Consider the following 26,842-nt stretch of genomic DNA (forward strand, 5'->3'; position numbering starts at 1 on the left):
CTCGCCTCAGTGCTTCACTAATCCCTGACACCTCTCACCTATCACCTCACCACGGAAGGTTCATAATGTCCCTTTGTGTTTTCTATTTTGTTCATTACTCGCGCCTATTTGCGGATCTGTTTTTCTAATGAAGTCATGCCTCGGGGGTTGGTGGAGTACCGTTGTTGGACTCGGCAATGGCGATAAGGTGTTGTTGATTGGTTGATGACGATTGGGAATGATGTTTGATGATGAGCACGTTTTATGCTCCTTCTAGTACTTGTCTTCATTGATGGGCATGGATTGAGATGATTATGGCAAATGATATGACGACACAGCATCGGGTTCTGGCGTGTTGGCGTGGGTTTTGGTCTCGATGGTGCGGGATGCAGTAGCTAAGTAAGGGATGCTTCTGGTCTCTCCGGAATGGTGGATTGGTGAAATCAATGCAATCAAGCGAGTTGATGAGCAGATGCACACTGAGTGGTGATTCTTGTGAGGCTGACGACATGGCATGTGATCATGGTGGCTGTTAAGGTTATGTATGTCTTTGGGAAGCTACATGACCATATCTCGAGGAGTAGACGATACCACTGGGCCTGTGCCATTCTTGGTGGTTGGGAACAGGACTCCCATGGCTCCACTGCCATGATCCGATTGAGACGTCCTAGGAAGTTGGAGACCTGACGATAGGTCCTGACGAACTTTGTCACCCCATGACTCAACCTTCCGAAACAGGGGGAAGATATTAGAGCCGTTGGTGAAATGTACAAGTTCAGGGTGCCTTGCACTATATATATTTTCAAAACGGCCAAATCCAAGATGAAGCCAGAGAGTTGGGATGAATGCGAGAATGGGGTTGCTTGGGGGGTAGCATGTTTCAAGACGTGTCATAATGAACTCCTCGAACAACTGGATATATGGCAGGACTGGGATATTTATGGTTCCGAGAGAGCTAGGAAGTGCTCAACACAGTTGAGTAAGCACTAATTGACGGGACGCTGATGTCGCTGCGTTGCTGATGAGGTTCTGGTGTTGATCTACGAAGTGCGGGATTCTCCGAGAAACAGGCACGTCACTCATCTGGCAGGTATCGGCGCTCGTGAAGGCGTGCCTTTGAGTCCATGAAGATGAGTTGCGAAGGGTGACCAAGATACAGGTCCACGATACACTCGCTATGCGTCTCTAGGCTATCGATGTATAACCATGTGACAGTTACTGTCTCATCTCGCCGTATCCTGCAAGATGTGATATGTATAGAGGAGACAAAAGGAACAGATCTTGAGAAGGCGGAACGTTCACCACCACGTGTTACCGCGCTGGCGGTGATTTTTGCATGTGGGTGTTGTCAAGTGTCGACTCCCAAGCTGTGGATCGCCCGCTGGCTGAGGTCCTTCAGGTCAGAGCCATAAGCCATATCCAATGGGCCATGGACATCAATGAAGGAAAAATATCCGAACAGGAATGCCGGCACGCGACACCTCTCTGCCCTTGGAGGATGATGTAGCCCTGGAGTCTCGCTCTCTCCCGAGCGCCAATGGCTCTGATTCAAGCATGACCTCACACGATCCCTTTCCATCTATGGAACACGTGCTCCGCTGTGCGAGCTGTGTGGTTGGATTTGAACAGAGAGATGGATGTTCTCGGGAACCGCAAGTTGACGTGCCCGGAATTGCGGGGTGTGTGGGGCAACAGAGCGGCAAAGGTGGGTGGGAGAAAAGGAAAAAAAAGTCGGAGACCCTGGCTTGCCCCTGGGCCAGAGACTGCCACACGTGGAGGTTTGCCGGCGTCTTATTGGTCAGATGCGAGATCTGGGCTCGAAGATCGTTTGGCGGGTTAACGCGTGCCGGGGCCCCTTGTCGATGCGGGGACGAGTTGAGGTTCGAGGTGGATGTTTTCCAGCACTCCGTTTCAACATCACATGTGAAGCCACCAACAGCGGCCGGCTTGGGAAGCCAACATTGCTTGAAGGACCTACCAAGACTCTTGGTATCAGCCTTGGTATGCGTGGCAGAGTTGCTCTCAAGAAAGTCAAGCTTTCTTGTCTGATGCTTGTTTTGTCTTGTCCTTCTGTCGATCCCTTGGCATGCGAGTGGCTGCCGTTGAAGAGACCATGATGCAGCTTCGACAAGGTAAACATTGTCAGAGACTATGAGGAGGAAACGATGGCGACACCTATCCGTAAGCTACAAGCTGTCCAGGAAAAGAAAGTAAGGCACTCTTTGCCAACCTAGCGACAAACCGGTACTACCTTGTCCGTAAATGGTCAAGACGGCGGAAACGTAACTTATAGAATCGGGATGGGGGTCGGGTGGGATGGGTCCATGCGGAGAGGGCAAGCTACTCCACTGTTTGTTTGGCATATCGTACATCAATTGTGTCAAAGAACGGACGAATCTATCACCATCGAGTCAGCATTCTATGTCTGGGATTCTCGTAGGTCTCACAAAGTGAAATGTGCCACGTGATTGGCAGCAATTGAGAAGTCCCATAGGACCGGCCTTGAGAAAACCCGGAGATATTTGTTGGAGAGATGAGGTGAGTACTTCTGAGCTAAGGTACGTACTGCTTCACACCCACACGATTACCTGCCGCATCGTATGCGGGGATGAGATGCAAATACTCTGCACGACTAGTCGGCTCTATCGCGCTGCTGCCACTGACCAACAAAAACTTTCGAGAGGCGAGCGATGAACCTCAACAATGCAAGGATATCGGCTTTTTGCGGGGTTCGGCGAGTGCTGCAGTCAGAGAATGTCACGAATGGGTCGCGGCGGTGTCCGTGAGGTTGCGGGTGGCGGGACCACCAGTGCAGAAGTGCCGGAGAGAAGTGGAGCCTCTAAGGCGCAACTCCGTCCCTCGGGTCGGATCCGGAGTCGTGGATGGGTCGACTTGCAAACCAACTCCGTTGCGGGAGCCACGCCTCGTTGGGGAGGTTTTGCCGCCATCCGCCATTCACAGCGAAGGAAACAACCGCATCCATGTCCCCAGTTTTCTTCCATTCCACAGCCTGGACCTGGACGTTGATATCTGTGGATCACTGCCAGGTGGTCTTACTACCACAGTAGGTTCCGTAGAGTGCAAGGATGGACAATCGCGGGTCCATCCTTAGGTTGAGGTTTCCTCTCCATCCTATCTCTTCCGAAGTTCCTTCCTGTCTCATGTTGTAAATAAAGTCCGGCCTCTTCCCCAGGCTTGTTCGTCCCTTCTCTTCTTCCGTTCGTGCTCCCCAGTGTCAACACCTTCCTCTTTCCATCGTTCATCTCAAAGAACGACGGAGGCTCCCGAACTCCTGTTCTCGAGTCTTCCTAATCTTCTTTTTCTTTCTTCCTCCGTCGGTCCCGGGATTTCGTTCCCAGCTTTGCACAACCACCATGGCCGACCATCTGCAACATCATCCTCACCACGACCCCGCCATTGGCGTGATCCCAGTACCCCACGGCCCGGAAACGGGCGATGAGCATGTCCACTACCCCCGCGGCTCGCCCGAGCATGAGCGTGCCGTTCTCGGCTACCTCACCCACCCGGACGACTGCTACACCGAGGACGGCACCTACTGGGCCGACCTCCCATTTGCCAAGCGCATCGCCTTCGTCAACAGAGTCCAAAATGAGGAGGCTAAACGCGAGCTCAAGGAAATCGGCACCATGATGAAGGCCGACCCTCTGAGCCCTTTGTCCTGGTACTTCCGCAACGCTGTCCTCCCGGGTGCTGGCCTCGGTCTTGAAGGCTACGTCCTGTTCAGCATTGGCAACCTGGAGCCTCTTTTCCGCTCTACCTGGCCTCAGTGCTGGGGCAAGAATCCCACCGTTTGCAGCCCTGATTGGATCGCCTCTGTTACCTACCTTGAGGTTGTCGGCATTATGATCGGTCAGATGGCCGTCGGTGTTATTGGCGACTGGGTCGGTCGTCGCTGGGGTCTTATCCAGGATGCTGCTATCATGTTCGTTGGTCTGCTCATGATCACTGCCAGCTGGGGTCTGACTCTGGAGGGCTGGGTCATCTGCTACGCTTGGTCTCTCTTCTTCTACGGTTTCGGTGTCGGTGGTGAATACCCCATTACCGCGACCTCGTCGATGGAGAACGCTGTTGGTGCTGGCAAGATTTCGACCCGCGACGATCGCCTCCACCGTGGCCGCAAAGTCACCATGGCTTTCCTCATGCAAGGCTGGGGCCAGCTCGTCAACCAAGCTCTGCTGATCCTTCTGCTCCTTGTTTTCCACCACGGCGACGGCAATCCGCCCTATGGCACGACCACCGTCCAGTGGATTTGGCGTGTGTCCTTCGCCATCCCCGCCGTTGGAACTCTCTGGCTCGTCTACTACCGCGCCTACAAGATGCCTCATGCCAGCCGTCAGCTCACCGAAGCCAAAAAGAAGAGCAACGTCACGGGCTACGATATCGACTCTCTGCGCCTCACCTGCACCCACTTCGGCGGTCGTCTTCTGGCCACCGCCGGCACTTGGTTCTGCAACGACGTCTTCTTCTACGGCAACAAGCTCTTCCAGGCCCAGTTCATCGCCGTCATCAGCAACAACCCCGATTCAGTCCTGACGGGCTGGATCTGGAACTTGTACAACGTCATCATCTCTCTTGCCGGGTACTATCTCGCCTCTATCCTCATCGACCACAAGCTCTACGGCCGTAAGATGATGCAACAGGTCGGCTTCCTCATGTGCTTCATCATGTTCATCATTCCCGCCTTCAACTACGAGTACTACACCTCGCCCGCCGGCATCAAAGCCTTCCAGGCCATGTACTTCCTCTCCAGCTTCTTCAACCAGTTCGGCCCCAACAGCGTCACCTTCCTCATCGCCGGAGAGGTCTTCCCCACTCCAATCCGCGCCTCTGCCCACGGTTTCAGCGCTTGCATCGGCAAGGCTGGAGCTCTTCTTGCTTCGGTGCTCTACAACTACATCGATACCCAGACCAAGTTCTATGTCGTCCCCTGGTTCGGTCTCGCTGGTATGCTGCTCACCTGGCTGTTCCTCCCGGATACCACGGGTCTCGACCTCAAGGAGCAGGAGCGCCGCTGGACCTATATCCGCAATGGCCGTGGTGACGAGTACCACGGCATCGCCATCCACCCCACTCATCTGTCCCTCTGGGAGCGCCTGCGCGGCGTCGGCAAGAACTACGACCCCGCTGCCGACTATCAGCAGAAGGTTGACGACATGCGCGATGAGTGGACCGGCAAGGAGCGCCTGCGCCGCGAGCGCGAGGCTGGCGGCGAGCCTGCCGGCCTGGATGATTTGGATTCTGAGGAGTGGAACGACGAGGTTCATGAGTACTTCCGTAGGACCACCGACCCCGCCGCGCTGTGGGCTTCGGAGAAGACGCAGGCTTCCGGGTCTGGGACTCAACCTCAGGCGTCGTCGAGCTCCAGTACTCCGACGCCCGGATCGCGGCTGGATGAAAAGAGGGAGTCATCGGATTAAAAAAGTTGGGTTGGGTTTTGTTTTGTTCTAATACCCTGTTTGTGTTTTTGTTTATGGTTTTACTAGTTTCTTCCAAGAAAAATGTGATGAGAGACATGACCATTTCGAGTTGGGGTTCTTGGGGCATGGGTGATAAATCACCGTTTGGCATGGTCACACGTCTATTCAAGCATACGCGATGTCTTGCGTGAAAGCTTTTCGTTCATTGTGGATTAATATCACTTCTCCATTCCACACATTGGGTATCCGCCGTCCTATATACATCGATGTCCTGGCCGTGTCCCGGTGTGTTCTTTCACCCTTGCTCTCATGCTCGTGTTACATTGTGTTACTGCGGGAAGTTTTGACCTGGATAGCAAAAGTCGTGCGCTGTTTGTCGAGTTAGTGTTCTTCAAGGCGTCGATCCTGAAGCAGCACCCTCCGACCCGTCTTCGACGACGGCGAAGCGCACCCTCTGCTTTTTGGCGGCTGGTTGGGCCGAGTCTATATTGTCTTGCATCTCCATGCTGGTGATCGTTGCGTCGTTCATGTTGTTGCCGTTGATGACGTTGGGGATGGTACCGGGCAAGATGGAGGAGAGTGGCGGCAGGGATGTTTGACTTAACTGCTGATCGGAACTGGTGGATTGTATTGGCGGTAGCGCTTGAACTGCCAGATCGCCATTGCTTTCAGAGGAGGATAGAGAAGATGGGGTGGTAGTGACGGCGTGGGCTGATCCTGATTGTGAGCCAGCTAGTGATATCGAAGAGGTGGTTGACATGGTTTCTGATGATGGCGCTGATGCTACTTTCGGGATCGGCCGGAGGAGCGGATCTCCCGACAGTGGCCGCTTCCTGGGCCACGGTGGCGGCAGCTTGATGTCCCGTTGTGCGTCCATTCCGACAGGGGAAGCCCCATCGTTGTGCTTCTTGGCCGTGGTCGGCGACCGATTTAACTGGACCAAGTCCTCGTCGGGATGGGCCGGGCGACGACCGAACCCGCGGCCAAAGATGTATTGCGGATGGGCGAGAGGTGCAGTTTGTGCCGGACCAGGCGGAATAGCGTCACCCCCTTGCATAAACTCAGTCATCGCCATCTCATCGCCGCCGCCGCTGCCGCTGCCGCTACCGCAGGTTCCCTCTCCACCACCCATGACGTCGTATACTGACTTCAGCTCCAACCCAGGCATGGGCAAGATCCGGGCGTTCTGGATCCAGTTGGCAATGGGCTTGTCATCCATGATGGAGGTGTACTTCCTGAGCTCGGCGCGGGTGATCTCGTGACGGCGGCGCACCACCACCTCGTCGACGCTGTCGCGCAGGACGAGGGTCTCAACCGTCACGGGCCGGCCATCCTTGGTGCTGATGCGCCGCGCTCGCCCGATGGCTTGTGCCTCGACCTGTGGGTTGAGGACGGGGTGGATGAAGTAGATGCGCGAGGCGGACTGGATGTCAACACCAAAGGCGGCTTGGGTGATGTCCATGAGGAGAACCCTGGAAAGAGAGTGTAAGTCGATCAATTCTGCAGTGGAGAAGTGGCTGAAGAGGACAGGGGCTTACCGGAATTTAGGGTTGTTGTTGAATGTCACAACGTATTGCGCTTTCCTCTCCGTTGAGAGGCCCTTGGCGTAGATGAGATGCTCGATTTGAAGCTGCGTGTGCATAGAGTGTCAATGATTAGGTGAAGGAAGGGATTGGGTAGAACACATGTTATGAAGAAGGAAAGACGTACAATCTCGAGCACTCCTGCAAGGTAGTACGCTACGTTATCGTTGCCATAAAACACAATGATCTGCTCCGACTCCTGGTACTGCACAATCTGGTCGATGAGATACGACAGCTTGGCGGAAGCCGTCGAAACCAGTCTTGTTTGCGCAAGAGGCGCAGCGATATCTATCATCGAACTTTCAGCTGTTGCTGGCGTCGTTTCTAGAGGTTGTCTAGACAGAACTGAGGTGTGCCGTTTAGCGCTGTCATCCTGCCCGAGCCGAGTGTTCCCAGCAAGCGTGTCCCCCGAGTTGGAATCTACCTTGGCCTGTTCGACGATGCCTTTGGAGCGCTCCTCAAGACCACAGGCTTGGAACCTGCCGCTCTGGAACATGAGCTGCAGGGATGCAGGTGCATCAACCAGAGGATGTAGTAATTTCTGCAGCGCTGATATCATTTGCGAATCCGTACACACGGGATCGCCACCTTCCAGGTCAAGGGACCACTCGCGGCCAGCGCCCCAGGGGAAGTTCTCAACGTAGAGAGGGATTTCGTGAAACAAATTCGCACAGCGTTTGAGGGTGTTTTTCTCGGCCAGGCGACCAACAGCGATGGCATTCAGCAACAAAGCTTTGTCTTCGGGGGATATTTGGATCTTCCCTTCCTTCAAGAAGTCTTCAGCGGTCTCGACGGCCTTGCGTATCTCTTCAGGGGAGAAGAAGGATCCACCAAAGAAACTCGCTTGATGCAAATTGGAGACCAGTTGCTTCAGCGCTGACGTCTGTTGCCAATGAAAGAAGTAGTCTCGATCGGTCCTCTGCGATTGTACGGCATTGAATATGATCATCATAGAGAAGAGGTTCAGAGCAAGCCGATCCTGGTAAGAGCCGTCCAAATAAACTACCCGCTCGTTCACGGCTGGAAGGAGACAGCTGACTTGGGAGAGCGGGTGACGTATAATGATGGAGTTCAGCGTGGATTGGAGGCGACGTATGACTCTGCCCGGGGCCTCCTTCGGCATATTTTTTGCTGCGCTCGTCGAGGCTGTCCCTCTCACTGAACCTGGCTGGGAGCCATGCTTCGTGACTTCTGTGCCTGAACTCGGTCCCGTCATCTTCCCAGGACCATCTGGGTTCCGGGACCAGACATTTGTCATGCCGAGCATCCAGGGCTGCACCATGTAGAGATTCCAACTGGCCACTGAGTCCCCAGATTCGGACTTTGCGTTGGCCCACGGACGCATGCACAGGTAGGAGGAGACAATGGCGCCGATGCGTTTGAGGTCGTCTGCCTCCATCCCAGTCGTCGTTGCCACCATCCACTTCAACGGTGAGCGCCCTCCCAAATGTTTCGAGATCACTTCTTCCTCGTCGTCAACACCGAACAAGCCTTTCGACGGGGTACCGGTGACAATCCACTTCGCTGTTGCGTGAATTACACCCAGAGCTTCTCGAAGGCGAGTCCAGTTTCGCATCGAACTTCCCAGCCTGTGACCCTCGTCGACGATGCAGCGTTTAAAGTGAATCTGCTTCAGCACGTTGTATGCTTCTCTAAAGGGGTCCTTGACTGGGGCCTTCTCCTGATAACCAAGATGTCTTGGGTATCTCCTCGCGTAGAATGCGTTTATATCGCGCGTCACGTCACCAAGGCTCTCAAACGGGGTCGAGGAGAACAGAATAATGTCATATTCGAGGAGTTGTTCCAGGGGCGGGAGATCCGGATGCTTATCAACCGTGAGGACAGAAAGGCCCGAAGTGTGCTTAGCAATCTCATGCTTCCACTGCTGAACAAGGTTCGAGGGTACGATGATCAACGAGCAATGGCTGATGAATACCCTCGGAGGCGTTTGATGAGTGGCCGGTTGCCGGGTGTTCCGCGGCGGAGGCGAAACAGGAATTGTGTAGAAGGCAGTATGTCGACGAATGGCGGCAGCACAGCCGGGGAACTCAACGTCGGATTGCGATAGATTGCCAAAGACGTTCCTCCAAGGTACGAAGTTCCGGGTAATACAGGCGGCGGCCATATCAGCCAAGCTCCCGACACGAGGGCGTACAACGGTAGTATTGGGCAGCAAGTGGTCTGGTGGAGTGGCGGGAATATGACGGGTGGCCAGAATGAGGGCCAGGCAGATGAGTGTCTTTCCTGAGCCCATTTCCTCGGCGAGGATGCCACCACAGGGCCCATCGTAAAAGAGAGGATCTCGCAGGCAAGTGTCAGCAATGGGGTCGTAGTACCAGGGCCTTCCTAACTGATCAATGACCTTGGTCAAGCGTGGATCCAAAGTCTGCCGCTTCTCGGCCTCCATTTGCAACATCATGGCGGCAGAGCGGCGCTGGTGTAGGTAGAGGGGGGTATTAAGCCCCAAGATGGAGCTGTTCATGAGGCTGTGGGCAGCATCTCGAGCATAGTAGTCAGTAAGACTATTGGGATCAGGGTCTGGAGATGGAATAGTGTTGAACAGTTCCAGCAGGGACGGACGGTCCGCCTGAGATTCGGTGACGGCGTCAGACTGGTCAAAATGTTGTGGAAATGGGCAACGAGGGCCATTTGCCAGGCCGTTCCAGGAAGAGGGCGAGAAGTCCAGGCGAGCAAGGAGGGATTCTCGAGCTCTCTTAAGACTGGAGTCGGACCGTGGAATGGCGTAATTGTAAACATCATCTGGGAGGATATAGACGCGGACGATGAGGGTGTGTGGGCTATCTGAGGCCAATGCCACGCTCATGCGGATCCAGCTCTTGGAGACCAAACCGGAGACGCGGTAGAGGAAAGCAGAGCTGGAGAAGAGATGGTGGCAGAGAGTGGAAGACATCCACTCTATCTCATTCAGTCCTGATGGTTTGGCCGCGCTCTCGTTCTCATCGTTGTTGATTGCTGTTCGGGCACGACGAGGTACCGATACGATGAGGCTAGAATCCAGAGAATACCATTGGTCTCCCTTCATGTAGCACCAGAGGTGATCGGAAAGACCGGACTGCTCCTTGTCCAGAACCAGGCAGCCCGCCGCGATGTAGTCGTTAAGAGCTGGGGCGGCTGCGAAAGCCATGATGGGTGGAGAGAGGGTTCATGAAGGATGGAGCTAACAAGTGCAGGTCATTGTTGTATTTTCAATTGTCCCGGAATATGAAGCAGAAAATTCCAATTCAGGTGTTTGGCAGAGTTATACGGGTAAAGCACCCAATGGCATGGCACAGCTCTCTCTCAATGCTGGCGACGGGATGTTGATGGTGTTGATGTGTCGAGGTTGCTGACAGGACCCGCCGAGGCTGGTGGTGTGCCTGGTGCAACACAGTGAAAACAGTTACCTCATGGTCCATGGCGCACTGTGACTGTTTGTGACCAACATCAAGCAGGGCTTGAATCTTTAGAATTCGGGAAGCTACTCTGGACTCTCCTATAGAAAATTAGAAACATATCTCCGAGCTCCATACTGATATTCCAGATGCCATGTCATGGATTTTCTTGGGCTTGCTTTGGGGGGTTCCAGCTCCTGGTTGACCTTACCAACGCAAGAAGCACCAAAGGACGGGACCGGACTCGACAATTCAACATCAATGCTGGTATCACTAGGTAGTCAATCTATGGTCTGCATCAGGCCCATGATGAAGCCATCATTTTCTTCGTATACCACTGGATTCTTTGCAGCCATAATCAGCGTCCTCTGGACACCATCGAAGCTCCGGCGTCGCCCGGCCCGCCTCCGGAGCCCAGCCAAGCGCAAAGGGATCCACCTGCCCCGTCCGGACAACGGCCCGGCCCCCTCCTTCGCTCCGGCAACACTCCGGAGGGACATGCCGCGCCCAGACAACGCCCGGGTCGCTTAGATGCTCGGAGGCCTCGTTTGAATGCGTGTCACGCACGCCTTGAGAGGCTTGGGACCTGTGTCGTGCTGATCGACACCGAGCATCTGTCTCCCAGCCCTGCCGTCTCCCAGAAAAGGAATCCAGGCCCACACCCCGCACAATGGAACAGCCAAGACCTGACGCGCCCGATGGCCCGGTCCGCATCTCGCGTGGCCTTGGCAGCTTTCCGATCCAGCCAGAGATCGGGGTGGTCGGTGTCTCAGGGATCGACCATCTTCTTCAAGCGCCGAGGTCAATGCCTCAAGCATTACTATGCGACGTGCCATGTTGCTACTTTGACGCCCGTCAGTGAGGGGAACTCTGATGCCGACTGTGTCTTCCGCCCGCCTTGAGCAATGACTGGGCCTGGGTCCTGCGCGCGTCGTGTCGAGCATGAACAAGGGACTCGGCTCTCCATATCGAGCCGCAGAATCGCCTCCACGAGACCAACCTTGCTTCATCTCAACTTATTCACCAGGGATCCAAACAATGGTGAGTAATGGTTCGGTGAACTACCCCTCTCCAGCCGCTGCGGGAGGGAGCATGGCTTGGACTGCCAAACTCTCAACGCCACGAGCCCTCCCGGACACCAGTTCATTATGCCCAAATTCCATAAACTCCCGAAAGCAAACGTTGCGTGCGCTTGTGTCCGGATGATCAACCCGACCGGAAACCCTGCCGCACGACCATCGACATCGCTGCTACAAGGGATTCAGTTTGTCTTTCTCTCGCCTCTGCGATTTGCTGCCCTTGAGTAGGGCCTCAGCAAGCAAGCTTGTTCCCTGCCATCCTCTTGAAGATCATCCATCACAGCTTGCTGACACTGATTCCCGCAGCACCATGCTTTTCCCTTCTGTGCCCTTGCCCGGAGCACCAGGCAGATGTTCAGGTCTTGCGAGCCGGCGTCTGTGCCTCCACTTCTCTTCCACGACATCTGGGACTCTGGTTCCAGACATGGCCAAGGTCTAGAATAGCAGCCAGGCGTGCAGTATTACTTGATGGAAACCAGTCTTCGATGGCGGACCCCTCCTTCAAAAGCAACAGCCGAGGCTCGATCACCCGGAGAGGCTTCATCTGCGGAACCAGGACGCAGGACAGCATACGCGCTTTGACGGGAACTACCCGCTGACAGATCGTCGGGGCCCATGCCGTGGAGGGGCCTCGCATGGCGCCTATGTATGGCCCCCCAATATGTTTTTGGGTCCGGCGCCTTCTACACCTCCTCTACCCAGGGGGGAAACAATGACCGAACAGTCTAGCCCTGAACATTCTGCAGATGGTCGTCGATTCGTCCATCAATGGAGCAATCACACTCCGCGCTACTGTCTCAAACGCTAGATCTCGCTCGCTCGCGTTGTGGGTTAGGTCTCCCAAGTCATTCTCACAGGTGAGCACACCCCTCATGGCCGTTTTCAGATGATGTGCGCTCTGGGTTCATGCACACCCCCACAGCTCGAACAAACCAACGAATGATAAAACTCCCGGTGTTCGAACGGACCAGGAAATCACTCGTTTCCATGTGTTTACAATGCCCGTTCTTAAGTGTTCGGGCAACAAAGGTACATACCTAGCGGGACCAACCCGGCGGGGTCAGAGTTGATCCGGAGAAACCCAGCCGCACTCTACTCGTACTTTCCCCCTCTACGCCGACGAGGTCAAGATTCAGTCGGGATGAGATCGCCGGGGGAGGGGATGGAAAGGAAAGGACAGGGCCACACAACTTCAAGCAGCAGGAGCTGAGATGAAGAGACTGGCCATTTGGTGCCGCACGATGCCCTATATCTTTGGTCTACTATACACCCTTCTGTCCTCTCCATGAAGCCTTTGATCAGATGATCCAGTCTGTTCGTCCTGGGCATTGGGCCCTCCAAGGAGAGAACATCATGGAGGAGATCAGGACGGATGAGTTCGGGAATAGTGCTGCCACCTCATCATGGTGTCATCGATGACGGACAAGTTCCCTCCTTCTTTCCATCGCTCTTCCTTCCGTTGCCTTCTCTCCCCCACCTTCCGTCAGCCCTTTCGGATCACTCCCGCCGTCACCCAGCCTCGAGGCAGATGGGGGAATGATGTGTCCTCCCAGTGCCTGTTTTCTTCTACCCCTCCCCTGCCCCAGCCTTGGTTCCTCTCCCCCCTTCTGTCTTCGTGCATGCATGCTGTCCGCCGCTTACTGTGTTGGACGGTGTCTCTGTTTCCGCGGTAGCCGCTCTACCAGGCCGTCGACGAGCGTGGGTTCCCGAAGGGACGAGCTCTCGTCCACTGCTGTGCCCTCCTGCCGACGGCAGTGTCTCTCCCAACATAGGTAGCTAGGTTGAGTCAACTTGCAGATAACATCGATATATCATGCGATTTTCAGAATAATCAGCTCTCAGTCAGCAGCAGAGACCTTATGCTCGATGGGCTTGAACATGTTATCTAGGTTTCTATGAACGGTGTCACCGTCACCTCCTTGGTGTTTGCCTCCAGAAGCAATTCGATGCTTCCCTCCGTGTGGGTTGCATTATTCGGGGCTGGTTGACTGTCAGTGGAGCCCTAGGTAGAGAGGCCAACCTAGTGACCACTCCATGTCCAACTTACTTTCCCCCCTCTCTCGTTCTCTGTTCCCCTTCCCAACGAGACCGCAGACCAACCCTCTCAGCTCTCCCTCTCCGACCTCAGCGTGGGCTGAAGTGATGGCGATGATCTCATCGCACCCTTCTCATTGATGCCTTCGAGTGACATCCGAGTACCTTCCCGGCTGGCAGCTTACATCCACCCCCTCTTTCAACCTCCTTGCCCGCTCCGTCTGACCTACGCCTCCTAAGACAGTCCCCCTACCCGCGGAAGTCGACAGAAGACTTGAGTGGAGGCTTAGCATCTGCAATAAGACACAAGGAGAGGATTGCGCAGCCTCTCGGCACTGAGTCTAAGACTCGGCGTCTAGCTACATCGGGAGAGACTTGCATGTAGTTCATGCCTGGCTGGCGTGGTCGTGGCAATGATGATGATGATGATGATGATGATGAGGCCGGGAGATGTGGTCACCGTCGTCGTCGTCGCCGTCGTCATCGTGGTATTTGCTTTGTCATTGTTATAGGGCGTGATAATGGTTGCTCCTCCTGAGTTGCGTCTTTGCCACTTCACAAGTCTACGAGCTGGAGGGGAGGACTTATGTGGAACTTGGCCTTGGCTTCGGCTCAGCATTCCTGGACGGTTCTGCGGGTATGTCTTCGTTCTTTGTTCGACCTTCCTCCCATGACGCTAGAAGGTTCAACACACCCCCCTAGCGGACGGACAGGGGGATGTACTCGGAGGAAAGGCGTCGGATAGGGGATAACAGACAACGAGCCTGGTTCAGGTGGCGGTGCCACTCCGTCTCCCTTACCATGGAACGCCCCTTAGTGGGGGGACCGTTGTGTGCCATCGATCGTGTTTCCCTCTTGCCTCTCCCCTTCGGCACTTACTCCCTCCTGTCTCATGGTGGGAAGGCCGGACAGTGTTGGGGACACTCAACCTTACTCCGATCGAAATCTTCCGGCAGCTATCCATCAAGGACTAGGCCGCTTTTATGCTCCCTGATCCTTTCAGAGCGATGTTTGACGTGTTGTGAACGTGGTGATCAGGGAAGGATGCTTGGTATCCCCTCTCCCCCCAAGAAAGAAATAGATGTGTCGTATTCGATGGAAGAGAATCCGTCTTTGACATTGCTGTCCCGACGGCAAGTCAGCCCAGCCATCCCAGCACCGCCCACCACTATCATACCCTCCGTTGATCCATCCTTCCATCGTCCATCCACGTAGTGGCAAGGCTGTCCTGCAAGGAATCCCACCTGCTCATGCATACACCCATCCATCTATCCACACGAGATGCAATCCCACCTTCATGACCCATCCTCTCGGCCATCTTCATCCGACGAATGCACGTATTATCAAGTTTCCTCGGATGCAAATGCAGAAACAAATAATAGCAGGGGTTATTTGCCAATCAAGGAGATCACGCATCGCATTGTCCTAAGACGAATTACTACTGGATCGATCACACAAACTTCATTATTCCTCGGGTATACGGTAATGACAGACTTTCCCCCTCCCCTTGACCAGCCAGCACCCAGCCTAGGTGTGTGCGTAAAGTGTACCATACATGACAAGCTTGAAACCAAACCTTGGAACACAAACGCCTTGAGATGCCAGAAATGTGATGAGAATCATGAACATGACCAAGCCGAGACAGCAGAAACAAATCCGGCATAATTAAACAAACACCAAACACCAAACCCAAAACTCCGGACCAACCGAGTGAAACACAAGAAACTGTATGAAACACCGCATATGCAATCGTTCCTGGGAGCAAAAGAAGCTTCGCCCGGTCATTAGGGGGGTAGGTAGATGACTGAGAAGATGAGATAGGTCACGGGCGGACTGTCTCAGGTCGCTCATCTAGCGTGGCCATGGTCGCTATGGCTGTGAGTAGAGGACATGGAGCGAAGAATCGAGAAAGCGTCGGATGGCGTGTGTATTCCCCGGTGCTTTGTGCGTGTGCGGGAAGCGAAATGCTGGTATGGATCCAGGACAGTTTGCCAGTTTTCAGCTTCCTTGTTCGGCAAGGGCTTTTCCGTTCATGCCTGACCTTTCACATCCGTCCTGTTGGTGTTTGTTCCGTTTGGTTTGGTTTGGTGTCTTGGTTCGGGCTCGAGGTCGGTTCCAACTCATGACGATTCCATCCAAAGATTCCCTGTTCCAACCAACAAACATTCTCCTCGCTTCCCAGGACCATGGGAAGCCAGCCCCATTCTTGACCTGTATCCCAATCCAGCAATATATGTTGCTCAGATACCCAACACTCGAACACACTCGTCTCCCCTCGCTGTGTGTCCGCGAAGACAACCTCCGAGTGTCATGACGTCGATTATTCTTTTGGCCAAGAAAATGGAAGAAAGAGAGAGAGGCGTAAGCGACGAGGAAACATGGTGTGTGAAGGGAATGAGAAGAGCCGATGCCGTGTCTCGATGTGCTGCTCCCTTTTCCCCTTTCTCCCTTCCAGCGGTTCGGGCCGTGGCGCGGCCCGGAAGCTCTTTATCTTGATCATCCTTGGAGAGATGAAGCCTCAGCCGCCGTGGCAGATAGGGCACTCGCCCGGCAGCATGATGAAGCGCTCGTGAGGGCCGCGGGGGCAGGAGTGCTGGCGGCTGCCGTCGATCGAGGTGCGGAAGAAGTGGGCTCCGGGGTCGGAGCACGATGTGTAGATGTAGTAGTTCTTGGTGAAGTCACACATTGTTGTGGATGGTGGGTTGAGTGATGAAGTAAGATGGTGAGAGGATGTTGGTGGTGGCGGATGTGTATGTGTGAGGAATGATCACAAGATTTCGGCCAAGTCTAAGAAAGGAGGGAAGAAAGATGAGAAGTAGATGCCGTGACGATGATCTGGAAGACGAGAGAGGTTAAGATCCCGTGCGTATGAAGGAAGCACCCGGCTTTATATACAACACGAAGGTGGGCTGAGAGAGGAGGACTTACGACTAAATATATACAAGGTCCAAGACGGATGATAACATAGGTCCTGGTCCGTGGAGCGGCTTGGGTCAAACAACGTGCGGTGGGACCCTCCGGGGGATGCAACGGCGGAAGGGCAGGGGTGAAGCGCTGACGTTGATGATGGGTTAAGAGGCGTGGCGGCTGCCGAGAGCAAGAGGGATCCGGCAAACCACGCCGACTTAGAAACACCGGAAGCCGACCGGGGATGATGGACGACCGGGGAGGGGGGGTATATCAGAAACAGGGCCCAACTTTAATATGGGTCCACCTCAAGAGTAGGACAGAGGATGAAGATGAAGCAAGGCAAGTCGAAACTTCAACCAAAGAAAAACATGGATAGCTCCATCGGATGAGAGAGAGCGAGAGGGGACGTGCCAAGGAGGCCAATATCAGATTTCTTTCTCGGCAGGGCAACGCGGTGTCGGTCCGGGAGCCAGATGACGAAACTTGACTGGCGGCCAATATCAGACCTATCAATTGTCTGAGAAGAGCGTGTGATCCGGCCAGAATAAGTACGGGGTAGCTCCGGGGTACGGGAGAGATCTATAGAGGTGCCAGGAAGAAGGTCGGGCAGTTGTCGACAGAATCTCAATGTCCTCCAAGCGGCCGAGAGGTATCCGTCTTCAGCTGTGCGTACGCGCTCCAAGCAGGCCCATACGCAACCGTCGCGTTTGGGAAGGTGAGCGGCGTGTTAGTCGCTGACAGAAGAGGAGGAGCATGGATGCGGGATCTGACAAAAAGAAACTTAACGAGGCAGCAAAGGGACAGAGGGACTGGGGTGGGGGAAGACGCAGGCTTTAACATGGCCGTTATACCACCCTTTGGGTTGGCTTGGACTGGGCGTGGAAGAAGGAAAAAACGGAAACACCCGGTATCCAACGACGTTGGTACAGCACATGTACATCATTCCAACGGCGGGGAGCCAAGGTTGGCCCTGACAGCCGGGGTCAACATCAGCCCAGGTCCACACTGTCCTGGTCTTCCCCCCCTGGAGCTTCGAGGGACGAGTGGTGGGGCGCAGAGAAACCACGCTCTGTGCTGTTTTGTCCTGCGTGTGGATGGCCAGAAGCATGTCTGAGCTCGCTGTCGCGTTTTCACTTTACCCTCAATGTCTTGGATGCTGCGGTCTCCTTTTTCGAGAGCGCGGATCCTTCGACAGCGTTGACCAGCATCCTAGCATGGGGATGTCTGTACTTAGTTGGATGTGTAAATACGGAGTACACTAATCCGTACCGCGCTGTCTACGGGTCGGACATGCATCCAATACAGACGGACTCCCAGTTACCTTCTAGGACTACGAGAAGATCTGCTGTGCGGAATGACGAGCAGCAAGCAACCTCACGTCACCGGCTCGGACAGACCAGCAAGATGGGCTCACCTTGACGGCGTCCCTCCGACAAACGTCCACACATGCCTCCTCCCGTCCCCCCAACTCATCAGACTGCATTGTTGCAGCAGATGCACCCCTCGGTTGAACAACGTGTGCATGCTGCGAGGTAAATCTTGTCTTTGACCTCAACAACGGGGCCCTGCATTGGCGAGCCCAACGGCCCCGCGCCAGGACGGACGGAAGGGGGAAATGCTGAAGCTGGAGCTAGCTCGGGAGCAAGGATCAGAGGAGCGGGGCCCGATTTAGGGGCGTGGAGGATCAGAGGAGGGGCGTGAGCCACCAGGGTACAGACGACGATGAGAAATCCGTGCGCAGGTCCATCATCAACACAAGGACAGAGGACATGGTGAACGGAGCCGGGCTGAGCTGACTGTTTTTTCTTTTGCGTTCGCTTTCAACCGGTTCTTGCTCTTTCGGCGAGCTGCTGCCGCTACAACGGTGTCAAAAGATCCAGGTCTCTGTCGCAACAAACATCGAGGTGCCCTGACGAGGGCAAGGACGTTGTCAGGAAGCGAATGTCAGGGGCCAGCGGGGAGCACCGGACTTTTTTTGATTGGCGAGTGATGCGCGATGTCAAACGACGCAGCCAGAACCAGAAGCGGTGCCCTGTCTTTTTGCGCACTGATGAAGGGTCAAGACGTACGTAGTAGTACTCCGTAGGTGTACTTAGTAGAAGAATCATCTCGCCGAGAGATTGGCGCCTGGGAGCGTCTGGAAACGAGGTGGACGGACGGACGAACAGAAGACCGGCTGTGCATGATCAAGCCTGAGATCTTCCAAGACCGTGAGTTTGCCGCCCCAAGCGAGCAAGATCTGGGGCTCGTCTGTCCGCTGGCGGCACTTGGCGCTCACTCCGTGCTCAGTGGAAACATTGCCGGGTTCGGCCAACCTTGGTTCTCAGACGCAGTTGTGATAATAGCTCTTGGGTGATATAGGTCCCATACGGCCAGCTGGCTGTGTTAACCTCTTGTCCCGGCGGAGAGGGGTCTGACAATTCCAGATTGCGCACACTTCTGCAGTGGCGCGCTTGTTTGAACCCGCACTTCCTCAACTGCAAAAAGTTACGTCCCTTTGCACAAGTCATGCCATTTTACCTAATCCGCCGATGAGGAGGTTTTGGGTTCGGACGATCGGACAGAGCGGAAGAGGAGCAGAGCTAGGTGATGTAAGTAATGGACCTGTGTATCGATGTGTAGTATGTACATACATACATGCATCCAAGGCGGGCGTCATGCCTCTCCAGGTTAGCCGATCGTGGTTTGGCGGTTGTCCAGAACGATGGTCAAGGAGTTCCCGTCCAACTTGCGCAGCCCTGCTTCGTCGGGCATGCAGAGTAGTTGGCGGAGAGAATTGACCTGGCCCCTCACAGGCTGTGTTGCACAGGCTGTGATCTGCTCGCAGATCTTGAACAAAGCAACTCAACCCTCCATCGACAATTGGCTGTCGCCTCTAGAACTCTTCATTTGGTGCACTGATTTTGCATTCCGAAACCTATGGTCGCGTAGGCTTGTTGTTTCGTGGACAAAAGCATGCTCATCCAAGTGTCAAGACCAGTTCCATCCATCGGCCCAAGTCTGAATCTCTTGTGCGTCGAAGTAATAGAAGCACGGCTTGTGCTACTCAGATGTAGTGTGCCAGGGATGTCCAGTAAAAGTACGCATGGTAACTGACGCGCGGCAAAAGGCAGGTCAGAAAACCGATGTCAGCACAGCCAAATCAGGGAAGCGCAGTGACCTGTGGTGATTCTCGAGAGCTCGGGCACGGGCCTGCTCAAGAACGCCAGGTTGTTATCTGATCGAGGAAACGGGACCAAACACTGGCTGGCAAACGAGAAACCCGGGACTGCCGATCCCATGTCATGGCGCCCGGACGTGCCTTGGGATGCTCGACATTTCTCCCGAAACACATGACACCGTGCAGGTGAACCTGTTTGATATTTGAGGTGAACTGTCAAGAACAGGGTTCGGATTTCCCAAATAGGCGATGCGATCAACGGCTTGAGATGTCAATCATCCACTATCGTCATCCCGCGACAAACACCGACGACTCGAGTGGGCGTCTCGTCCGGCGGTCCTTGGTCCGAGTGCAAGAGATAGGCGCTGGAGCAGATGGTGCTTGCAAAAAGTTGCTTGTCAATAGCAGCCATGTTATGGGCGGCTCTCACTATATTTTTTTTCTGGTTGAAGTGGGCGTTCCCCGCTGGGTGAATTGCGGGAGTGATGTTGGCGCTGCTATTCTTGGCTGGTTCGTCCTTCTGGGATGGCAGGCCAAGAGATGGCGCGAGAGGAGAGGTTCAGAGAACCCCCACGACGACACGGACAGGCGATGCGACGAAGCGTCGCGGTTCCTGCGGTTCCTGCTGGGACCGGCGCAAACCAAGCTCGTGGGCCAGGGATGACGGGCGGGCGTAGTGGAGATGGGCGCCGTGTAGTTTATGCCGTGAATCGATGCCGTGATGCTGATGTCGAGGCGAGGCGAGATCGGCTTGTAAGCCGTCATGTCTCCCATTTGCATTTGCCGCTGCAGCCCGGCCATCTGCACGTCAGCGCCAGCCCAACGGGGTGCAGCAGAGCAGAGCCGCCATGTGCCAACCTGCGGATGCCGACCAAACCGTCTTCCGCTGGTGTCCCAGATTGGAAAATTTGTCGTCGCAACCACACCCGGCCGAATGCGACGACGTGTTCTGGGCAGGGGCCCGGCGAATCCGCGAACGCACCGCACGGGACACGGAAAAGCTCCGGAAGCGCCACTACACTAGCTTAAGATATGTGCTACTACGGCATGCACGTGTAAGGTAGAGGATCCGGTTTCCCGGCCCATCTTGCCCCGGGTCCGGTCCTGGCATGAAGGAGGTTGCGGCGGGAAGAAGGCAAGCAACAGCATATGCACCGATGTGCATACATATGTACATACCTGACCACGTCCTCGGACAGCACTCCAGGTGCTCAGCGCATCCTGTCAATGCATGCAAGGAAGCAAAGGCCGTCGTCGGGTCGATCCAAACGTTGGGCTGTTCACTGTCGGCTAAACGCGGGAGGTTGTCATCATGCCAGCGGCATGATCCAACACCGTAACTGCACGCTTCAAAGTCGGGGTATTGGTGGTTGCGCTGATGGCTTCCCAGGTTCCAGGATCCTCGGAGGAAAACCTACAACCTGGAAACCGGAACACGGTCTGAGGGATCATCCAGTGCAGGGCGGGCTTGTGTCTATGAAGAGCTCTGGGTTCACGATCATGAATCAACCTAGGGCAGTCATCGCCAAGAAACTTCGACTGCTCCGCACAGAACAAGATAAACTGAGTCGGCAGCTTCCAGAAACCGAGGTTAGGCTGTTGGATGCCGCATTCTCGCGTGCTGGCCCTCCACGCAGAGAAAGGAACGGCCCGTTCTGGGTTTTACGGGGTAATTTGCTTGACATGTTCGTGTGACAGGTTGTGTGGTCAAGAATCCGGGGAAAGGAGGCAATTTTAACCGCCCCGTATCCTCTGTCATACGTCTCTCTACTCGATACTGAACGAAGGAGTAGTAGCTTCCGTCACCAACCCCCTCCCACTTCTACTAGATCGCAGAATCTTTGCTCATATGTACATACAACATACATCCATACATACCAAGCACTTCCGACGCCTTCATGCTCAGATGCAGCGTGGATCCCCCGCCCGGACTCGACGGCTTGCTGATCCTCGTGTTTTGCAAATGGCTTGGCTCCCCGAAACAGGCTATCGCCATGTTTTCACAGGGTCTTGATTCGGTTTCAAGATTACACATTTGAATATGTCCGCCAGACTGAGTTAGTCGCTCGTGGGCCCAGCCCAGGCGCATCCCGGATGCAGTTCTGAATCTCCGTGTAGTTAGTCGTCCCCGCCGCGCCCGAGCGCGATCAGCGGGGGCCGGGCACCTGGTCGATTCCCGAACCAGGTGGTCGATGCGAGTGTCTGTCATCTCGGCATTTGCCTTCGATGATTCATACGCTCCTGTTTTAGCGTAGACCAAGTTAAGCTGCCGCTGCCAATCATGGCCCTTCAGAACGGCCCGCCGGATGCGCTCTCACAGACAACGCTTCATGAATCCAAATTCACCATGTGCAATGAGCGGTGATGGGATCTAGGGCGGTTGGGGTCTGAGGGCACCTGCTCCACAACCAGACCGTGAGGTCCCCTCTCCCCCTCTCATATCGAACCATGTCGTTGTGACAGATACTACGGAATGCCCTTGTGTTCCGCCCAGTGCATGAAAAACCAAGTATGACGAGCTCAACCCGGAAGCAAGGGAATGGGAATCGAGGACTGGGATGGAGTTCCTAGACCCACTGCTACATCGATTACGCGCTGCGTTGACTGGGGATCGCTCATTGAACCTATCACCGACAGCACTACGTTGATTATCAGCGGAAAGACGCATGTTCCTAGGGTGATCGACATTTGAGACTGGTACCCACCGCCGTATGCCGCTCGATGTCCAGTTGTCTTACATGGAAATTGATACTCAAACCTTGCGCCCGACAGTTCTCTTTCGTCTCTTTCCCTATCCGCCGTCCGGCAACAATGCTGCATGTCTACCAGACGAATGCTGCAATGAAAAAAGCCATCCATGGGCATCGTCGTCACGCAAGGCTGACCGTTACACCACTGCTAACTCCTTCGGCCACTACGGAGTACTCCGTTAACCCTGTCCCTTCCAAGGTACTACCCACAACAGCCAAGCTGAAACATTTCATCATCTGCTGAACTCATCACCAAGGTCACAGAGCAAACACCCAATCAACTCGTCTTGTGTCACTCTGCTCGCCGACATCTCGGCGACTTCGGCAGCGGGCCCCTGTCGCCGTTTCGCCGCCAAGAAAGCAACATTCGCCCTCTAAGGCCTAGCGGCGGACGCCATGTACGGCTCTTCATCACAATGTCCCCATCCTCCCCATGTTTTTGCCACGCGCTCGTCCGGCAGTGTATGCGAAATGAAGGTAGGATTTTTAGAACAAAGCTAGAACAGGCTACTGCAAGCACTTCTGCACTTGTCCTGATGGAGAACCAGGCGTGGAGTGATGAGCCGGAGGTTATATTTCCAGCAGCCATATGGGGAGTGCCTCCGGGGGCCTTGTCACAACGCTATCCTACTGTAGCACACAAAACAACCTGCTGAGACTCGGCTGCGACTCATCATGTTGTCGTACTGACGGTCCTGCAATGCATTCCTCTGCTCCATGGCCCAGGGCTTGCCCAGAGAGGTGTCGTCGTCGTCCGAATCACCTCTGACGCGGACAGATGGAGGCACGAAGTTTCAAGGAAAGACTACTGTGTGCTTTGGAGGAACTTTGAGGATGTTGTTCATCTCTCGTTGGCAAAAGTGCTCCTAGGACAATGAGAGGGAGACGGTGATGCAGTTAGTTCAAATGAGGTAGGGTCTGAAGTGAACCAGAGACATGAACTGTTCATAAGCCGTTGTCTCTCTTGTTGTCAATTCATCGTCTCGCCAAAGGCTCCCTGATGGAAAAGAACGAACAGGCAGTCGGGTGCAGGGTACATGGACCGATTTACGAATAATGGCAAAGTAGGTCAGTCAGCTAATAATTAGTGGGATTCATGTGTTAGAATGGGGAGCAAGACATGCGATGTATTGGCAAGACCTGTAGGGGCTCCCGGGAAAGAAAATAATATATATCCTACTATTGCTCTGGAGTTTCTATTTGCTTCCTGGCTTTTACTAATCTTTACTCAGTCGGTTTTTTACGTTTTGTAAAGTGTTTACTTGTAATTATCACTCATGATCATACATAGGTCCGTGATGCAGAGTCCTCTGTGAGCCACCAAGGATTGACAATTGATATGAAGCCATATGGACGAAAGGGTATGTCCGCTCATGCTCAGGTAAAGCATGAATACTGAACCCGCATCTACATCAACCAAATGATCTTGGGCTTGGCGAGCTTCTGGTTAGTTCTCAAGTGGTATACTCCTTTTCATGTATGTAACTGGACTCATGTACCGAGAGACGAGGGCGAGACTGCCAAAGGGAAGAAGTATCTCAGTCAATACTTGGACACTATGATTTGGGAGCCCTATTGTAAGGTCTTTTCCTTCGCACCCACTGTAGAAACTTAATAACCTTCTACACCATCTCTGGGTCGAGTTGAAAAGTAGACTCATTTTGACCGTACGAACAGTTATTCCGGAAGTAACTTCCGAGTATTCCCAACATCATCAACCTTCTGAGAGCCATGCTCATCAGTAGAAGCCTGCGCTTCTCGAGAAGGCACCCCGTCAACAAGTCAACGCTCAAAGCAGGGACCGGCTTTTGATCTTGAGGCACACTGTACCAAGATGCTTGGGCCACAATCACCTCTAATAATCCTTCAGGGATGAGATGTATGTGTTCCACAGCTGCTTCGCAAAGTCTTGAAGCAAATTGTCAAGATGCCAGTATTCCATGTCGGCGACATGAGGAATTAATGGTTGTATCACAAGGCGTCAGCCTCCCCGCCATCAAGCTCATCAAGCCTATCACAATCCCATACTTACTACTTTGACCTCACTAGAGTTGAATATCAACAGTCCAAGCATCTCCAGAACCACCAGGAAGTGCCTCCTCGTCCTCGAATATCAGCAAGTGTTGGGGGTGCTGGTCTTCGCGACGGATTGGCATGCTTGCAGTGACCGCCATTTCAAAATGGCCACGCCCTTGAGGTCCAACTCCTTGAGATGAGACCCCGGGTTCAACCCCGGGATCGGGCAGTTGGCATGGAGAATTTTCTCAAAGGTGGGCTCATAGTTGGCCTTCGTGGACCAGATCTTAGTGCTAAATTTTGGGATCACAATTGTTGCGTCCACAACCCCCAAACTCCATGACAACTGCCTGATGGGTTCTAGGGGTGACGAAGCATGCCAATTCATCCCAGTGCTGGGTCCTCTCCTTTTGTACATCATTGCTAATTCAATAAGCATTAGACTAGCCACGGACCTCTGTCTTTGGCTCACATCTAGAATGATGCTCGCAGCGCACATACATGCAAAGAATAGTAACATCGCCCGGATCTGCAAGCGATGGATAGTTTCTGACGATCAGGTATAGATTGTCTATCCTGTGCCTCATTTGTTATGAGCTACCTAGGGAACCAGGCACCTCACATCTATCAACCCCTCTGTTTCTTGCCTCCTTCCATCACACTCCTCCCCCCAATCCCACAATCCCGTCCATTAAGCAACCACCGCATTCCAGTTCTGGACATTATTCTCACACGTCCTCGAGATCGGCCTGCTTCCCCTCGCCGTAGCGATCGTGTTGCCGTCCCTCTTCACCGTAACCACCACATCACCTGTGCGATCCCCGAAGGGCACGCTACCCGTGTACACACCCGGCGTTCCTGCACCCGCGGCCGGGACCAGCGTAAACCCGCTTGCCTTTTGTTCCAGACCCCCAATGGACACCGTCACCTCCACGCCCCTGTTCGTGTTCAGCAGCGCCGCGAAGAAGACGTTGTCCGACAGGACCTCTTCGGGAGGCAACACGGTCTGGCCATGGTTCGGGTTGTTGCCCGTCGTTCCCCCGCTGGGGCAGGCCCGTGCCGGGGCGATGCGGTAATATGCCACGACACCCTCCTGGCCGACGTTGGTGGGCACCCTGTCGTCGTTCTTGTACACGTCGATGTAGAAAGGCAGGAACTTGCGCCAGGCATCATGAGGCATGTTCCGTGCATAATTGATCGGTGCCTGGCCGTAGTTGAACAGCGCCAGCTGTTTCTCGTGTACTGGGCCGATGTAGTGAGACTCGCCAAAGTCGTTCCACGTCAAGATCTGGACGTACTCAGGCTTCACCTCTGCCACCTGCCGCCAGCGCAGATCCCACAGCCCGTCGCCCTTCCACAGCCAATTCTTGTTCCACCCGGGCAGGTTGGTGAAGAACCATGGGGAAACAGGCATCATGTACGGCTTGCCGCCGAGGGCTGCGCGGAAAGCTTGGTCGCTCGCAGTCGTCTTGTCATTCTTACCCTCCGGCCATGCATCCCAGTTGAAGAGCCCGTCCGCCACGCCGCCGCCGAGCCCGATGGCCTCGTTTGGCGCCCGAGACGACCAGTCAGGGATGAAGAAGATGTTGCCCACCAACTGCTTGATGGTGTTCCAGTCGTTGGCGTTGTTGGGTCCCTCAAATGTCGACACGAGAGGGCGGTTGCCCTGATGCTTAAAGTAGGGCGCACGCCAGATATACTCGGCCAGGAGGTTGGCAACTCTGTCGGCGGTCCAGGGGCCCTGAGCCTCGTAGTCGAATGAGAAGAAGAGCTTGAAGTTGCCCACCCTCTCGGCAGCCTCGAAGGCGCGGGCGATGGAGTTGTTGTTCGAGGCGTCCTGTGAGGCAATATTGAGCACGAAGCCATCGATGTGAGCCTCCTTGGCGAGACGCATGTCGGCTTCCCACTCCGAGACCTGCATCTCGGGCATGTTGCCAGTCTGACTTTATTGTCAGTAGGGGCTTCACTTGACGAAGAACAGTCAGGAACTCACAATAACATGGGCAAACACCTCTTTCAGCGCCTGGACGGGCATGGTTGCCAGGGCCGCAGCCGTCAAGGCCGTAGATAGGAGCTTCATAGTGGCGGGCTCAACAGGGAAGAATTAAGTGAGTGGGCTCTTCAAAATTTGAAGTTGGGGCTGAGGACAACAATGTCTTGGCAAGAGCACAGGAGGTTACAGGATGTCCATGAGGCCAGAGACCCGTTTATATACAGAACAACAGGCGGCGAGATGCTACAGTTCCAGGCGAGTCTGTGGGCGTCATGCTAACGTTGGGGTTGCGTATAGGCCTAGTATGTTGCAGCGTTGTAACCTCTTTTCCACTGAGAAGGCGTCGAGTAATCCAACCGCAGCGTAACGGAGGTAGAAGGAATCACCAGCACGCAAGACCGTCCGACCCACGAAATCCTCGCTCGGACTGCTATGTCAAACCGGTGTAAGACAGAGATGCATCAGCTCGGTCTCCAGGAACAGTATGCGTCGGCTCTAGGTGTCTCGT

The 26,842-nt window shown here is 54.5% G+C and overlaps 8 protein-coding genes across 8 annotated transcripts; 2 read left to right on the plus strand and 6 right to left on the minus strand.

Moving 5' to 3' along the window:
• Positions 1-104: 104 nt before the first annotated feature.
• Positions 105-495, minus strand: VTJ04DRAFT_6006 (uncharacterized protein; the record flags this gene model as incomplete). The annotated part of the gene is made up of 2 exons (XM_069364182.1): positions 105-374; positions 460-495. 2 exons carry the CDS (start codon positions 493-495, stop codon positions 105-107), a joined length of 306 nt encoding a protein of 101 aa, XP_069218033.1.
• Positions 496-3,353: 2,858 nt separating this feature from the next.
• On the plus strand, positions 3,354-5,417 carry VTJ04DRAFT_6007 (uncharacterized protein; the record flags this gene model as incomplete). The annotated part of the gene is made up of 1 exon (XM_069364183.1): positions 3,354-5,417. One exon carries the CDS (start codon positions 3,354-3,356, stop codon positions 5,415-5,417), a length of 2,064 nt encoding a protein of 687 aa, XP_069218034.1.
• Positions 5,418-5,808: 391 nt separating this feature from the next.
• Positions 5,809-10,145, minus strand: VTJ04DRAFT_6008 (uncharacterized protein; the record flags this gene model as incomplete). The annotated part of the gene is made up of 3 exons (XM_069364184.1): positions 5,809-6,889; positions 6,956-7,047; positions 7,128-10,145. 3 exons carry the CDS (start codon positions 10,143-10,145, stop codon positions 5,809-5,811), a joined length of 4,191 nt encoding a protein of 1,396 aa, XP_069218035.1.
• A 508-nt stretch (positions 10,146-10,653) lies between these two features.
• Positions 10,654-10,923, plus strand: VTJ04DRAFT_6009 (uncharacterized protein; the record flags this gene model as incomplete). The annotated part of the gene is made up of 1 exon (XM_069364185.1): positions 10,654-10,923. The coding sequence occupies one exon, from the start codon at positions 10,654-10,656 to the stop codon at positions 10,921-10,923; it is 270 nt and encodes an 89-aa protein (XP_069218036.1).
• Positions 10,924-11,826: 903 nt separating this feature from the next.
• Positions 11,827-12,108, minus strand: VTJ04DRAFT_6010 (uncharacterized protein; the record flags this gene model as incomplete). The annotated part of the gene is made up of 1 exon (XM_069364187.1): positions 11,827-12,108. The coding sequence occupies one exon, from the start codon at positions 12,106-12,108 to the stop codon at positions 11,827-11,829; it is 282 nt and encodes a 93-aa protein (XP_069218037.1).
• Positions 12,109-16,272: 4,164 nt separating this feature from the next.
• Positions 16,273-17,170, minus strand: VTJ04DRAFT_6011 (uncharacterized protein; the record flags this gene model as incomplete). The annotated part of the gene is made up of 3 exons (XM_069364188.1): positions 16,273-16,340; positions 16,434-16,592; positions 17,089-17,170. The coding sequence occupies 3 exons, from the start codon at positions 17,168-17,170 to the stop codon at positions 16,273-16,275; spliced, it is 309 nt and encodes a 102-aa protein (XP_069218038.1).
• Positions 17,171-19,697: 2,527 nt separating this feature from the next.
• VTJ04DRAFT_6012 (uncharacterized protein) lies at positions 19,698-21,571 on the minus strand (the record flags this gene model as incomplete). The annotated part of the gene is made up of 5 exons (XM_069364189.1): positions 19,698-19,767; positions 20,162-20,376; positions 20,430-20,461; positions 20,755-20,865; positions 21,454-21,571. The coding sequence occupies 5 exons, from the start codon at positions 21,569-21,571 to the stop codon at positions 19,698-19,700; spliced, it is 546 nt and encodes a 181-aa protein (XP_069218039.1).
• Positions 21,572-25,032: 3,461 nt separating this feature from the next.
• VTJ04DRAFT_6013 (uncharacterized protein) lies at positions 25,033-26,421 on the minus strand (the record flags this gene model as incomplete). The annotated part of the gene is made up of 2 exons (XM_069364190.1): positions 25,033-26,280; positions 26,335-26,421. The coding sequence occupies 2 exons, from the start codon at positions 26,419-26,421 to the stop codon at positions 25,033-25,035; spliced, it is 1,335 nt and encodes a 444-aa protein (XP_069218040.1).
• Between the last annotated feature and the right edge of the window lie 421 nt (positions 26,422-26,842).

The sequence above is a fragment of the Mycothermus thermophilus genome, assembly GCF_041956435.1.
Source record: "Mycothermus thermophilus strain CBS 625.91 unplaced genomic scaffold VTJ04scaffold_4, whole genome shotgun sequence".
Lineage (NCBI taxonomy): Eukaryota > Fungi > Ascomycota > Sordariomycetes > Sordariales > Chaetomiaceae > Mycothermus > Mycothermus thermophilus.